The sequence below is a fragment of the Phascolarctos cinereus genome, unplaced genomic scaffold (genome assembly GCF_003287225.1).
Source record: "Phascolarctos cinereus isolate Bilbo 61053 unplaced genomic scaffold, phaCin_HiC Scaffold_3;HRSCAF=262, whole genome shotgun sequence".
NCBI lineage: Eukaryota > Metazoa > Chordata > Mammalia > Diprotodontia > Phascolarctidae > Phascolarctos > Phascolarctos cinereus.
Genome location: NW_027555736.1, coordinates 161,828,656 through 161,843,408, shown reverse-complemented (window position 1 = coordinate 161,843,408; position 14,753 = coordinate 161,828,656). Strand labels below are relative to the sequence as shown.

The following is a 14,753-nucleotide window of genomic DNA, read 5'->3' as shown; positions in this document are numbered from 1 at the left end:
CAGGAACATCCATCTGCAGCTTATCAGAAATCTCTAGTAATTAAGCTGTGACTCACAGAAGCTGCTGATCAATTCTAATTTCAATATCTATAGCTTCACATCTGAACATGGAGAAGTTGACCGTGGTAGCAGCAACAATATTGTGAAATATTGCAAAGAAACAATATTGCAGTTGTAATGTCGAGTTCCCTTCTCCATTCCCATCCATAAACGTCAAATGAATACATGTATCTACGGTTCATTTGATGTAATGCAGACTTAGATTTTGATATTTAAGTGTTATAAAAGCTTTTTACCCCTTTTCTGTTCTTTAGCATGACTACACTAAATGACTAAATGACTACACTCTCACCTTGAGAGAAATTGATTTTGCCAGGGAACAGTTCCAATGCATTTACTCCAGGCTTTGTATTAAAGATAGTTGTTTGTGTTAAAGTTTATGTTAAAGATAGTCATAGAAAAGTTTTTAGAAATAAATTATCTTAATAGTATGGGTATAAGGAAATGTGTACATATAGGTACTGAATAAGTAAGCTTGTTTATTAGTGCCTATATTTCTGCTTGTAAAACAAAAACAAAAAAAGGGAAAACCTAAGCACTTACATTTTCTTTTAAAAAACTTTTATTTGGGGGTAGCTAGAAGGTGCAGCAGATAGAGCACTCGCCCTGGATTCAGAGGACCTGAGTTCAAATGTGGCCTCAGACACTTGACACTTACTAGCTGTGTGACCCTAGGCAAGTCACTTCACCCCATTGCCTCGCCAAAAAAAAAAATATTGTTACCTTCATATTGAAAGCTTCTCTGTCCAAATCAAGGTAACCTTGATGTTATCTTCATTTTTGACAACATGTGTCTCTCCCAGTCAGCTACCCAGAGAACTATCCTCTGTAACAAAGGAAAAAAGGAAGGAGGGGGCAGTAAACAAATCAATACAGTAACTGAGCCTAATATATGTAGTTTTCCTCTCACAGAGCCTACTATCTCTGAAAAGAAGGGAGAAAGACACATTAATCTCATGTTTCCCTCAGACCAGCTTTGTTATTATGATTACAGATTGTCGGTTTCTGTTTGGATTGTCATTGTGTATATTTTTTCCCTGGTTCTTTCTTTACATCAGTTCATATACATCTTCCTTTATTTTTCTGTAATTATATTTTTTCTTACATTAATATTCCATTACATTCATGTACTACAATTTGTTTAGCCATTCCACAATTAATGAATATCAGCTTTGTTTCTGTAAACAGTATTATTATGAATATTTTGGTGTATATGGGACCTTATTTTCTATTTTTGACCCCCTTGAGGTATGTGCCTACTGGCCTACCAAGCATTTTAAAAAATAAATGTTTAACATCACCAGTGATACATGTTTTAGTGAAGCAATGTGAAAAAGAAAAGAAAAAAAATTTATAATATATAATGATCTGTTATCATCTTATTAGTCTTACACTAAGTGCTTGATAGTATCTTTTCATGCTTGTCACAATATAGTGCTAGGACTAGAGGTTTCCTATTGGAGCTTTCTTTAGTTGGTGGGGATTGGGTATCATTTGGGGAGTAAAGTTAGGATGCCTAAAAAAAGATTTGTCTTTTTAAGCTTTGATTGATTAGAGGTCACATACTAGAGTTTTGGCCTTTATTTAAAGCTTAGTGTAATATAAGAAGCCCTGGAATAGTGACTAGAAGCACTGGAATCTGACTCATGGTTGGGAGTCAGATTTTTAAAGAATCCTGAAGTCTAAATGGCCTCATCTGCACATTTTAGGAGACGGAGGGGTGAAAATATAAGTTCATTCCTAGATGCAGTGTAGAAGGGAGATGAGAGGTTATAAAATGTAGGGGTTAGGGTGGTAGACTTGGAGTCAGAAAGACCTGAGTTAAAATTCTCCCTGAGGCACTAGCCACGTAGCCCTCTTCAGGACTCAGTTTTCTCATCTCTAAAATGGATCAGAGGGTGGACTCAAAGACCTTTAAGGTCCCTTCTAGCTCTAAGTGCATGAGTCTGTGATTCTGTGACCTTAAAATTCATGGCTGTATGTTTACTGGGTAATCATTTATTTGGAAGGGATGCCTCTGGTAGGACCAGAGTAACTTGTAGATTTCCTGTAATGGAGATATACTTTTGGTTTCATTCTTTCTGATCCATCCATCCTTAAAACCAGTTTTCTGGTTCAAAACTGTGTGGTTCAGGAAGTCTTATCCAATTTTGCATAGTATAGTGGTCTGATCCTAGTGATGAGTTTCTGGAGGTGGAAAAGAAACAAATGTAGGTGTTCTTTTATCTAGTCGGCTGTGGACCTTTTGTCAAGTTATCTTTGAAGGCTTTTAAGGGGAGAACTTGTTACCCTTTGTTCTAAAAGGCTAATAATGTGGAGGACTTTCAGTAAGACCAGTTAGATGCACTGAGTTCAAGAACATACCATCAAGGAGAAGGTATCAGTTATTAATAGTCTGCTGAAGGGTATTTGGCAAGGGTTAGGTCTGTTAGGGGTGTTTTATGATAGGCCTAAAACATTGTGCTACAGTTTTCAGGGGTGTCTCAGGGGAAGGGAGTCTGTTTGGAAGTCTAGTTAAAGCAATTAACTATGGTCATTGCCTAAGCAAATCACCCAGACATGCACAGTCAAGTTACAGATTATTCATTTAATATTTAGCTGTGTTCTGAGGTTTCTTATTATTCTCATGAGTCAACAAAGTGGGCACTGGGAGTTAGTGCAGTAAGCAGTGAATCACCCTTTCAGGGATGGGTGTATAAATGCCATTTCCAAAGGTGTGCCTGCCACTCAATTTCTTGAGCTAGCAACGGGTTTTTTTTTTTTGATGGCCCATCTTTGTTGAAGACCCATTCAGTTTCTTATGGCTCTGATTCTTTTAGAAGGATGATCTTTCTAGCAAGCCCAGTGGAATGCTTGTGGTCAGAGACCCTTTAAAGATGATTTGTGAAGCTCAGGGAGTGAGGGAGTTTCATCAGTGAGGGTATTTGGACAGAGGAGCTTTCAAAACCAGCATGATGAGGTTGGGCAGCTTTAGTTAACTGACAGAGTTGTTTATGGTTCCTCATCTTGTAAAAAAGTAGCAGTTGATTTTACTGAGAAATCTTTGAAGGCAAAAGAATCATTTAGTATTAGTGGGCCCAAAAATGAGAGTGAACAGAGGTTTAGAGGGGGAAGGGGGATTTAGTGTGTTTTATGTAATAGTTTTGATAATTGAAATATTTAAAGAAGATCGACAGACTTCACTGCCTCTAGACAGCAAGAACAATAAGAAAATGACAAAAATTAAATGTATTACTTACAAATAAAGATGAATGGATCAAGAATAAAACCCATCAATGTGGTGCTTGTAGGAAAGTAACGTTCAATGCAAAAAAGAAAGCTAGTTTAAAATTAAGAGGTTCTGTGAAATATGTAACTGAAAGTTCAGAAAAAAGCAAATATATTGGGAGATTTGGGAGGGGGGGATGGTAAAGGAGTTCATTGGAAGCAGATCAGAAGTGATATCTTTTCCATTTTCCCTACCATTTAGTACCAGATATTTCTAAATGTCTGATTTTTATAGTTAGGCATTGGCTAGCCAGAAAGATGAATGACAGTCCACAAAACATAATATATGTTAAGCCATGTTTATTGGAATGAAATTTTGGGTTATATTTGATAAGACCCTCTGTCTGATCCTGAGGTTCAGGACCAAAGCTACTGATTGTTGAGGCCCCTAGAGGCTTTTATTTGGATGTTTTCTTCAAGGCCTACATGGTCACTGATGTAAATACCTCTAGGACACAGTTCTAGGAGCAAAGAAGTATGTGAAGATTGCTTCTGACACTCCCTTATATAATGGAGAAACCCCATTTCCCCCATGTTGGCTGTGATATCCCTAATAGTTTTCCCCAGTTTCTGAACTCCCTTTAGACTTTCTAGCATTTTATTTGGGAGGGAGACAAATTTTTATCTGTTAGCTCCATTCCCAAATTTCTACTTGGGCATATTTGAAGAGACTAACTGGCCCAAGGCAGTAAGCAGGAAGAATCCTCCAGATCAGAAGTGTCAGAAACACATGGACCACAATACTCTAAAGTGTAGCCTGAACCAGATTAAAATGTAATTGGGAAATATTTAACAAAATAAGTAAAAATACAATAAGACATAAAATAATTTACATTTAAAAACTAAATCATTATGTGGGTCACAGGGACGGATCCTTTTGTACAATTTAGTGGCACTCATTTATATTTGAGCTTGACACCATTGTTCCAGATGATTATCTCTGGATTTGTTATTGTTGGAGAGTGAGAGGGCATCCTTCAGCTTTTAGAAATCTAAGCTCAGGGTAGACTAAACTACTATTGGGACATAATTAACAAAAGTAGAGAAGTAGAATAGCAATATATGAATGAATATTGGATTTTATCAAAGGCTTTTTCTGCATCTATTACACATATATACACATATATGTACATATACACACATATACATATATGTATATATTTTTAAAATAGATACAAATATATACAGTCCAAAGTGTTTCCTAGTTTATTGGTATAATACTTTGTAAGGAATCCATTGGTCTCTTTTAACACTCTCTAGTAATGTATGCTTGTAAGCTCAGTTTCTGACTCATCTTTTAAGTTAGAGAAATGTTTTTGTGTGGGGTATGTATATTGCCTTTGAATAGGAAGCCTAGGAAAGAAGGTCACATACAGCTTAGGAATAAAACAACTAAGCAGATAACAAAAAAACTCCACATGGTATCATTAAATTGTCCTTTTATGTGACAACTTTCTTAAGCCAGTTTTTAAAGCAGGCTGAAAACAGATTAACATTATTAACTCAGGATTTTTGTTCAGAACTTGTCTTTAACAGCTAGGTGTTGTAATGGATAAAGGGGAAGAAATTGGCATTGTATGCTGTGAATCATCCACATTAGAGGTGATAAACCTATGAGAGCTGGTGAGTTACTGAGAAAGAGGGCCTAGGACAGACTTTTGGGGACCACACATAGTTAGGGGGCATGATAAGGAAAATGAGTTAGCAAAGGAGATTTAAGAAGGAGCGGAGAGGTAGGAGAAGAACCAGGAGAGAGCAGTGTCACAGAACCCTAGAAAGAAGAGAGTATTCCAAGAGAGGAAAGGGTGATCAATAGTGTTCATTGCAGCAGATAGTTGAGAAGGATGAGGACTAAGAAAAGACTATCAAGTTTGCCAATAAGAGATCATTGGTGACTAAAGAGAGCAGTTGCAACTGAATGAAGCCATAATGAAAACGATTGAGGAGGCAGTGAAAAGAGAGGAAGTATAGACAGCCTTTTCGAGGATTTGCAGTGTAAAGGGACGTATGAAAGCTTGTGGAGGATGGCAGAGTCTAGTGTAAGTTTTTTTTAAGGATGAGGGGGAGATTTTATCATGTCTGAAAGTAGTAGAAAAGGAACCAGTAGATAGGGAGGAGTTGAAGATATGGGCAGGTTGATGATTGAGAATACAATGTGCTTGAGAAAGTGGGAGGGGATGGGATCAATATGTTGGCCTTGGCAAAAAGGACTAGTGCACTATCAGAGACTGGGGCAAAGGAGAAAGAGTGGTGGATGATGTTCGAAAGGTTTTGAGATGAAGAGCATGGGAAGAAGATAATATACTGTAACCATACATATACTGTAACCAGTATGCATGTCATGCTTTGTTGCTTCCATGGATCTGTGGCCTCATTGATGTGGGTACATATTCAGAGCATCCTTGTCTTGAGATAAAGATGGTCTTCCTTTCCACAACACTAATCAGCTGACTGGGTGGGAATGCCTATTTTGCATTTTTCTCATCCCAGGCTCATTTTCAGCTGTTAGGATTCACCTGGATAGTTGGTTTTGGTCCTCTGTCCATATTGCTAAGAAATCAGTTCCAATCTTTCTGACTTCTAAGGCTCTTAGTATCATAGATTTAAAGTGGGAAGGAAAAGCCATCCAGTCCAATCCCCTTATTTTAGAGATGAAGAAACTGAGTTCCAGAGAACTTAAGTGATTTACTTATATAAGGTTAAGGTCATATAGGTAATAAGTAGCAGAGTCAGGATTTGAAGTTGTGTCCTGACTCCAAAGCCAGTGCTCTTTCCACTGTACCAAATACAGCATGGTTTCCGTCATCTTAAATTAGGAAAATTCAAGGTGACACATGATCCCCCAAAGTTAAGCAGCAGCACCCCTTTATATACTTTCTTCCGTTCTCTCTGTATTTTGTCCCATTCCTTGATGAAAGTCCTAAAAAAAGTTGGGGGGAAGGGAAGATGGGAAAGGGGAGAAAAGGTTATTAAGGTAGCCAAATCATTCATATGACTATTCTCCTTAGGCATATGGGTCAGTAGTATCAGTATGTTCTAAGTCACCTTTTTTTGGTGGTAATAAGGTCTGAGATACCTTTGGTATCTTCCCCTTTTTCAGATACCTTGAGAATGGATACCTCAACACCCACAAACTTGTGTCGCCTCCAGCACGGACCACCTTTATGTGTCCTTGGATGAGTCCAGCTTCTTTTTCCATCTTTGTTTTCTTCAGTGCCATTTCCACTTCCTCAGCAAGCACTTCCAGAACTGTGATGTTAGAGTCCAATTGTGGTGGCTCCACTATCCTTGATGGTGAAAAGAATTTGTTATATAGATCTTTGTAGATCTTTTCCATTTTTCATGCTGCTTGTCCTTTCAGTTTCATCTGTAAGTGCTCTTGGGATGATCTGCCTTAACTGGGTCTCTGAACAAGCTTTCTGTAAACTTGTTTTTCTTTCCATTGTTTCCCACTATTTTATGGAGTGATATTGCTCAAAATCTTTCTCTGTCCTCTTCAGTGAGACCTTATAAGGTTAGAGTCTGAACCACTATTGCTGTTGGCTGCCATTACTCTCTGTTTGGCAAAGAGATCAAGTGGTTTTCTGGCTGAGGCAACATCTGGGTTCCTTTGGTCTCCTTATTATGGCAATTGATTTACATCTGTCAAACTTCCTTTGGAAGTGGTTATATCTGTTAATGTCTGTCTTTTGTTTTCTTTTTTTCAGCATCAAACAACTTGTTTACACAGGTCAGGTTGAAGTTGCCTTAAATACACACAATATCTTCTCATTTTTCTTATTTTAATTTGTTATTGATTTGGTCTTTGCTCTAACAAGTTGATGATTTGACCTTACACAAGACAGTTGTTTCAAAATGAAATATAAAAGATTCAAAATTACTTCAAACCAGTTATTTCCCATCAGGATATAATCAGTTTCCTTTCTTAAAATTGTTATATGATTCTCATCATGTCCATTGCCACCTGACTCTTAAATTATTTGTGATATTTAGATACATAACTTCTGTATAGTCTATAAACCCTTAGCCCTCTCATTTTGTAATTAAATATTTTTTAGTACATGTTTCACTGTCTTCCCTATTCCTTCTTTTGCATTGAAGTCAACAAGTCTTAAAGTGTATGTTGATTTAATTTGGAGCTTCTCATTGAGGTTTTCCTAGGGTTTGTCTACGTCCCACTCTGAAACAGATATTGGCACATACGATACAATTTTTCTTCCCTGTTGTCTTTTTTTTATATCTTCATCATAACCATGTAATGGTCATGATCTTGAGTGAAGGTATTTCTTGTTGCTTTGGGTAACACAATAAAACCAATTCTGCCAGCCCCTTTATTTGCCTCTCCAAGGGAAGAATCTGTGTACCAGCCTTCCATTTAGTTACAACTTCCTTTTGTTTTTTGTTATCATTTCTATATGGTTGACTAGGTGTCACAGTTGGATAGAGCCATGGGCCTGAAGTCAGGAAGACCTGAGTTCCAATCCAGCACTACTAGCTCTGTGACCCTGGGCAAGTCACTTGACTCTGCCTCAGTTTCCTCATCTGTAAAAGGAGCTGAAGAAGGAAATGACAAACCACTCCAGTATCTTTGCCAAGAAAGCCCCCAAAGGGGGTCACAAAGAGTCAGACATGACTGAAACAACTAAGCATTATTTCTATATAGCAAGAATGTGAAGATTGAGATGATTAGTACCTCCAAAATTATGTCTCCTGGTTAGTCACTATACAAGGATTTCACATTCAGAATGCCAACTATGCATCTTAGAACTCTCTGGCTCTTTTTCAGTCACCCTGCAGGGTGAGTGCAGGATCTGGACAAAAGACTGTTTTATGTTTTTGTTAATTTCATAGTTGTCACTGCTAAAAAATTCGTCATCAAGTGGACGCCCTACTGATGATGAGTCTCTTCCTGCTCAGTTATGCTTATCCTTAGAAATTAGGCATAGTCCACTGCCGAAACCATACTCAAATCCTTTCCAACGTGGCAGAACCTGCTGTTGTTTGCAGACTGCTGATACAGTCTTTGAGAACTCAGGGTTGCCTTTGTGCCTTGATGAAACATTAGAGTGTGACTCTCTGGATCTGTATATATATCATAGATCAGATTATGTTTTCATTTATTTTTGCTGTTACCAAACTCTGTTCTTGTATACTTGGGCTTCTTTTGTCATGTTGTTTGGTTGTCTGCTAATTGCTTCCAAAAACTAAAGGAAACATTAACATCCAGAAATATTTGGCAGTGAAAGGAAGCAGGTAAAGGAACCAGAACCATAGTTATAAAGGGAAGGAAATTGAAGCACAGGTTATTTTAAAGTTTAGGGGACCTCTGCACACACAGAGTTAAAAAGCTTAGTGAGAAAAAGGAAGGAATGAAAATAAGATTCCTCAGGAGTTAAGAAAAAAAATGAGCTCTAGGGTGCTGGTGGGATGATTTGCTTTAGATAAGAATAATAACCTTCTCTCCCCAGATTAGAGGTAAGTTGTGGAGATGAGGAAAAATGTGGCAATTTGCATTAGATAGTAATAAGCTTTCCAGTAAAATGTATTTCAGATTTGTAGAACAGGGCTTGAACCTGGAGAATTGTGACAAATGGCCTTTTATAATGAAGTATTTTTGATATAAGCATAATACTTTATCGTCTGAAACTTTGTCCTAAATCTGTTTGCTACATTTAAACAAGCCACTGTCTAGCTATACAGATGTTATAGGGAGCAGCAAGAAATTAATAAAAAGATTACTGAGCTTGGACCAGTAATTGAAATGGCACAGTATTTATTTGTCACAACCCACTTCTTCATGATTATTCATTTTTCTATAGTTAATACCGCATGACCTAAGAAGAGAGAAAGCAAATGTTAGGTTTGGAACGTAGTCACAGTGGAAAGTTATATGGGTAAGAGGGATTAGGATAGTAGAGAGGGCAGTATTAAGATGACTGTGTAGTCCAACCCGAGTAGCCTTGAGACAGCTTTAGTTGAACCAATCAATGATTGGAATGGGAGAAATGACAGATAAGAAAGATGGTGCCATTAAAGTATTTGTTTTTATTGAATAAAATTTTGTATCATTTAAAAAAAATTAAAATTGGTAAGTTTTTTTAAAGAAAGAAAACAAAACCAAAAATAAGTTAACTTTATTTTTATTTTATATGGCATCCTTCTTTACTTTTGCCTATAATTTGTTGTCCTCAGTGTGCAAAAGAAAGTTCCCTCTTCCTGTTGTATAACGTGAAGTAATAAAGGGTATCACAATTAACTGGCATCATACGCAGGTATATACTTTGACATTAAAGAATTCTTCTCTTTGAAAGCTTAGCTTAGGTGTCACCCTCTGTAATCCCCGAATTGAAAGTATCCTCTTTCCTGAAATGTGCCTAGAGAATTTTGTTTTGACCTCTTCTTTCCTTCCTACCTTGTTATGCATGTCATATCTTTTCAGGTCTCTCCTACACCCAGATAAATGGTGTGAGTTCCTTGAGGATAGGGACTATCATTTTTTTTTATCTTCGTAGCATATCTTGTACATATGCTTAATACATGTTTGTTGAATCATTGAGTTTGTTTTTCTTTTAGAAAAGAACTTCTTAAAATTTTCCTACTTTATCTCTGTAGCACTGGACTTCTTGGAGCAAATTTTGACATTTAGTCCCATGGATCGATTGACAGCAGAAGAAGCTCTGTCCCATCCTTATATGAGCATTTATTCCTTTCCAATGGATGAACCAATTTCAAGCCATCCTTTTCACATTGAAGATGAAGTTGATGATATTTTGCTCATGGATGAAACTCATAGTCACATTTATAATTGGGAGAGGTAAAATTGATTTTATAGTAAACTATTTAATAATTGGCTTTTATTTATATGAACCACAACATGATGGCATTTTTATTAATGAGTTTTTGTATGATATATCAATGCAAAAGTTGTATGAGTAAAGGTACCATGTTTTTTATCTGTTTCTTTTTAATTTTACCCTCCTAGTAAATTATTTCTCTTTAAATATACCTTTTAAAAATATCTGTGTGTATATTGTGTGTGTGTGTGTGTATGCCATTTATATACCATAATATACCATTTGTAATGTTTACTAAAATATTTTCTGAAACAACCTTTTAGGATGAAAAAAATTAAATGGTTGCTGCTTTCTCAAAGTATTTTTTCATGCTTTGTTAACAGTCCTTTGAATGGTCTTTTTGCCCTTTTAAAGTGAAGAATTGGGCAGAGGGGGTGGCGGGGCATGGGGAGGCAGCATAGGGATGCAAATAGTTTAAAGATTCCACAGTACAGCAAATATATTATATATAATTATAATTATATATAATATATATATATATATATAATTAATATATAATGCTTTTAGGTGAACAAGACAAACATCTGCCTCATAGCGTAATCATTTGGCAATTATTATATATATAATTATGTTTTAGGGGATGAATTATTTTTCCTGTGGCATATACATATATGTATATGTATATATCCAGATAAATTTAATATTAGAATTTTATGTATCTAGAAATTTTTTTCTTGACTGCTTTGCTCATTTTTAATACTAAATCCATTTAAGTTTATTATTAGGGGAATTTTCAGACTAATAGAAATGAAAGATTATAGAATCCCCTTTTAAAATTCTTATATTTATGAGATATTTATGGAATGATTATGGCATGGTCATGTCATGGTCCTGCCTAAAGAGGGGAATAGTGGCCAAAAAACCCTTAAAGTTCCTTCCAGCCATCTGATTTTTATATTTTCCCCCAGTCATTAAGAATGAAAATATACTAATATGTTGAAGTTATATCATTTTTTTAAAAACATTTTTTTTTCAGTATATGTCACTAAATTTATAGGGTTCTCTTTCTAGCTCCCCCATTAATTACGTGACTTCGGGCAAATGTCTTAACTTTCTTGAGTCCCATTTTCCCTTTCTATAGAATGGTGGAATTATACCTAAATCTTTTTGTTTGTTTCTTTGTTTTTTTGTTGAGGCAGTTGGGGTTAAGTGACTTGCCCAGGTCACACAGCTAGTAAGTGTCATGTGTCTGAGGTTGGATTTGAACTCAAGTCCTCCTGACTCCAGAGCCGGTGCTCTATCTACTGTGCTACCTAGCTGCCCCTGTACTAAAACATCTTGAAAGTCCCTTCTGGCTGTATCTTACATAGTCCCATTTGTGATGAACAGCATACAAATTAATAAAATTATTGGCCTGAATTTGATTGTACATTCTTCATCTAGTAGATTTTGTGGGTTGAGAACAGAGAGGGATTAGTTAAGGAGAGCCTATCTGGAAATGATGACTAGTGAATGATATTACTAAAAAATGCAAATCTGCATGCCTCTAGTTAAACTATACATTCATTTGACATGTATTGTCTTGTATTTATTTCTACATGGCAGGTCTTACCTCCCTAACTATATTGTAAATTCCTAGAGGATAGAAAATCCTGATTTTTGTATCTTTTAGAGAGTCTAAAATAGGATTTAAAAAAATATATAGTATGCATTCAAATATTTAATGATAATGATCTCTAGATATAGGCTGACTGTGACATTAATTTATTTCAGGTACCATGATTGTCAGTTTTCAGACCATGACTGGCCTATACACAATAATTTTGATATTGAAGAAGTTCAGCGTGACCCAAGGGCTCTTTCTGATGTCACTGATGAAGAGGAAGTACAAGTGGATCCTCGAAAATATTTGGATGGAGATCGTGAAAAGTATATGAAGGATCCTGCCTTTGATACCCATTTCTCTACTGAGCCTTGTTGGCAGTATCCAGATCATCATGAAAATAAGTATTGTGATCTGGAATGCAGCCACACTTGTAACTACAAAATGAGGTCGTCATCATATCTAGATAACTTAGTTTGGAGAGAGAGTGAAGTTAACCATTACTATGAACCCAAACTTATTATAGATCTTTCTAATTGGAAAGAACAAAGCAAAGAAAAATCTGATAAGAAAGGCAAGTCAAAATGTGAAAGGAATGGATTGGTTAAAGCTCAAATAGCTCTTGAGGAAGCATCACAGCAACTGGTTGAAAAAGAAAGGGAGAAGAATCAAGGATTTGACTTTGATTCCTTTATTGCAGGAACTATTCAACTTAGTTCACAACATGAGTCTACTGATGTTGTTGATAAATTAAATGACTTAAATAGCTCAGTGTCCCAACTAGAATTGAAAAGTCTGATATCAAAGTCAGTAAGCCGGGAAAAACAGGAGAAAGGAATGGCAAATTTGGCGCAGTTAGAAGCTTTGTACCAGTCTTCTTGGGATAGCCAGTTTGTAAGTGGTGGGGAGGACTGTTTTCTCATAGATCAGTTTTGTTGTGAAGTAAGAAAGGATGAACAAATTGAGAAGGAAAACACTTATACCAGTTACTTGGACAAGTTCTTTAGCAGGAAGGAAGATACTGAAATGCTAGAAACTGAGCCAGTAGAGGATGGCAAGTTTGGGGAAAGAGAAAGTGAGGAGGGTTTTCTTAACAATAGTGGGGAGTTCCTCTTTAACAAGCAGCTTGAGTCTATAGGCATCCCACAGTTTCATAGTCCAGTTGGTTCACCACTTAAATCAATACAGGCCACATTAACACCTTCTGCTATGAAATCTTCCCCCCCCCAGATTCCCCATAAAACATACAGCAGCATTCTGAAACATCTGAACTAAAACACTCAGCAGACAGTTCTTTTTGTATTCATGAAATGTGTTTTGTCTTTTTTATTACTAGTATAAGTCATTTTTTTACTTGAATCAGACGGTGTCATTTTAGTATGGATTTCATTAGTTCTTGGTTTTTAAAATCCAGAATTACTTTCTATACATGAAATAGTTTTCATTTTAAACTGGCATGTCATTTGCACACAAAATTAAAAAATAGAGCAAAATAATGCAATGCAGGAGGAGACAAAAGAAATGCACTAAGCCAAGTAAAAACATTCTCTCAGTAAAACGGTTATCTGTTTTACAGGAAAAAAAATCTTGCCTTGAAATTTACACAGTGAGACTGTACATAATTGCATGAAAATATCTATTTTTTTCCTGAAACATTTTTCATTCATGAGTATTTTCAAGTTTTTCATACTGTACACATTTCTTAAAACACATGATACCAGCAGCAACTGAAAATGAATGCCGAATTTGGTACACATGTGTTATCTACCTCAAGGTAACAGAAGTATGTGGCAAAACATGTACCACCCATAGTGCTTCACAATATGCACTTCTATTTAGCCAGCGTTATTATAGTAACTTCTTAATAAGAATCATTCACTGTTTATAAGTGTTCTGGTATGCATTCTTTCTAGTGAAGTGTTAATACACCACATCTTATTTATTTTAGCAAATCAGTATATTTTCTGTATTTAATTATAGAAAGTTAACTTAGTTTTTTGAAATTTATTTGCAAATAAAGTTTTTCCATTTGGCACTATGGTTTGTTGCCTACCTAGCTGAATGTTATAATGTCAGCTTGTTCTGAGGCTGTCCACGTACTCAATTTACTTAAGTGTTCATTTTAAGTAAAGCGCTCACTGTGTATAGGAATTTGTATTTTGGAGGTGCTTGATCTATCTACAAAGAAAAATTAGGAATTACTTTATTATAAAATGCTCCTAGAAGTCTTAATTGTGTTTATTTTTTAAAAATATTGTAATGTTAGACTTGTGTGCATGGACGTAATTAAGGTACATCATTATTGTAGGTTAAAAGTTGTATATGGCAAGACATATTTTGTTTTTACTGTATGTTTTTACTGAATGATCTATTCCCCATCCCAAAGCAAGCATGAATAAAATTAGGTTAAATGTAGCATGTGGCATCTCAGTCTCTTGAAAATTCATTTCACCTATTTTATTTTATTGAATACTGTCTGTATCTTTGGTTAAGCTGTTTAAAGAAAAGGATGAATAAAACATGGCCATCAAAAAATGGTTCCTGTTTCACTACTTAAGACAAGTGATTGACTGTTGCAGTAAAATGTATAGCAGAATCTATTTCAACTTACAGGGCCAAAATTTTGAACTGATGATTTTAAATTCTTTTGATATGAAAGATTTAAAGGAAAAATGGTCTTACCTCAAGTAGAAGTCACATGTTGACTTAAGTCAGTTTGCTTTGTCACATAAAAAATTGAGGAACATTGTTATGGTTTATTGAAATTCATAATTTAAACTAGATCGAATGTGCATATTACGTAAAACATACATATAAAACTCTTGTAGATTGCCCCTTCTCCATAACTGACAGTAGAGTTGCTGTGCCTGAAAAGTTCATAATTTTGCAGACTGATCCTGGTGACAAGTCTCCCCAAATTGGTCTGGGCTGGTTGTCTTATCACTGGGCCCACGCTCTTAAGCCTTTTAAGCTTTGTATAGGACTTGACTGAAATTGTGGTCTGATCTAGCCCATGAGAACCCAGAAGC

At 35.9% G+C, this 14,753-nt stretch overlaps 1 protein-coding gene across 2 annotated transcripts in view; it reads left to right on the top strand.

Moving 5' to 3' along the window:
* Nucleotides 1-14,261, top strand: part of MAPK6 (mitogen-activated protein kinase 6) — a 38,636-nt gene extending 24,375 nt beyond the window's left edge. The window contains exons 5-6 of one of the 2 annotated variants that reach the window (XR_002323431.2): nt 6,428-6,621; nt 9,940-10,026. Coding sequence is in view for 1 of the 2 variants with exons in the window: in XM_020980938.2 (XP_020836597.1) it covers nt 9,940-10,141; nt 11,895-12,999 (1,307 nt within the window). In the remaining variant the exon portion in view is untranslated. Of the gene's footprint in view, nt 1-6,427; nt 6,622-9,939; nt 10,142-11,894 lie in introns of those variants that run through there. The other variant, XM_020980938.2, reaches the window with a different exon arrangement.
* The last annotated feature ends 492 nt before the right edge of the window (nt 14,262-14,753 follow it).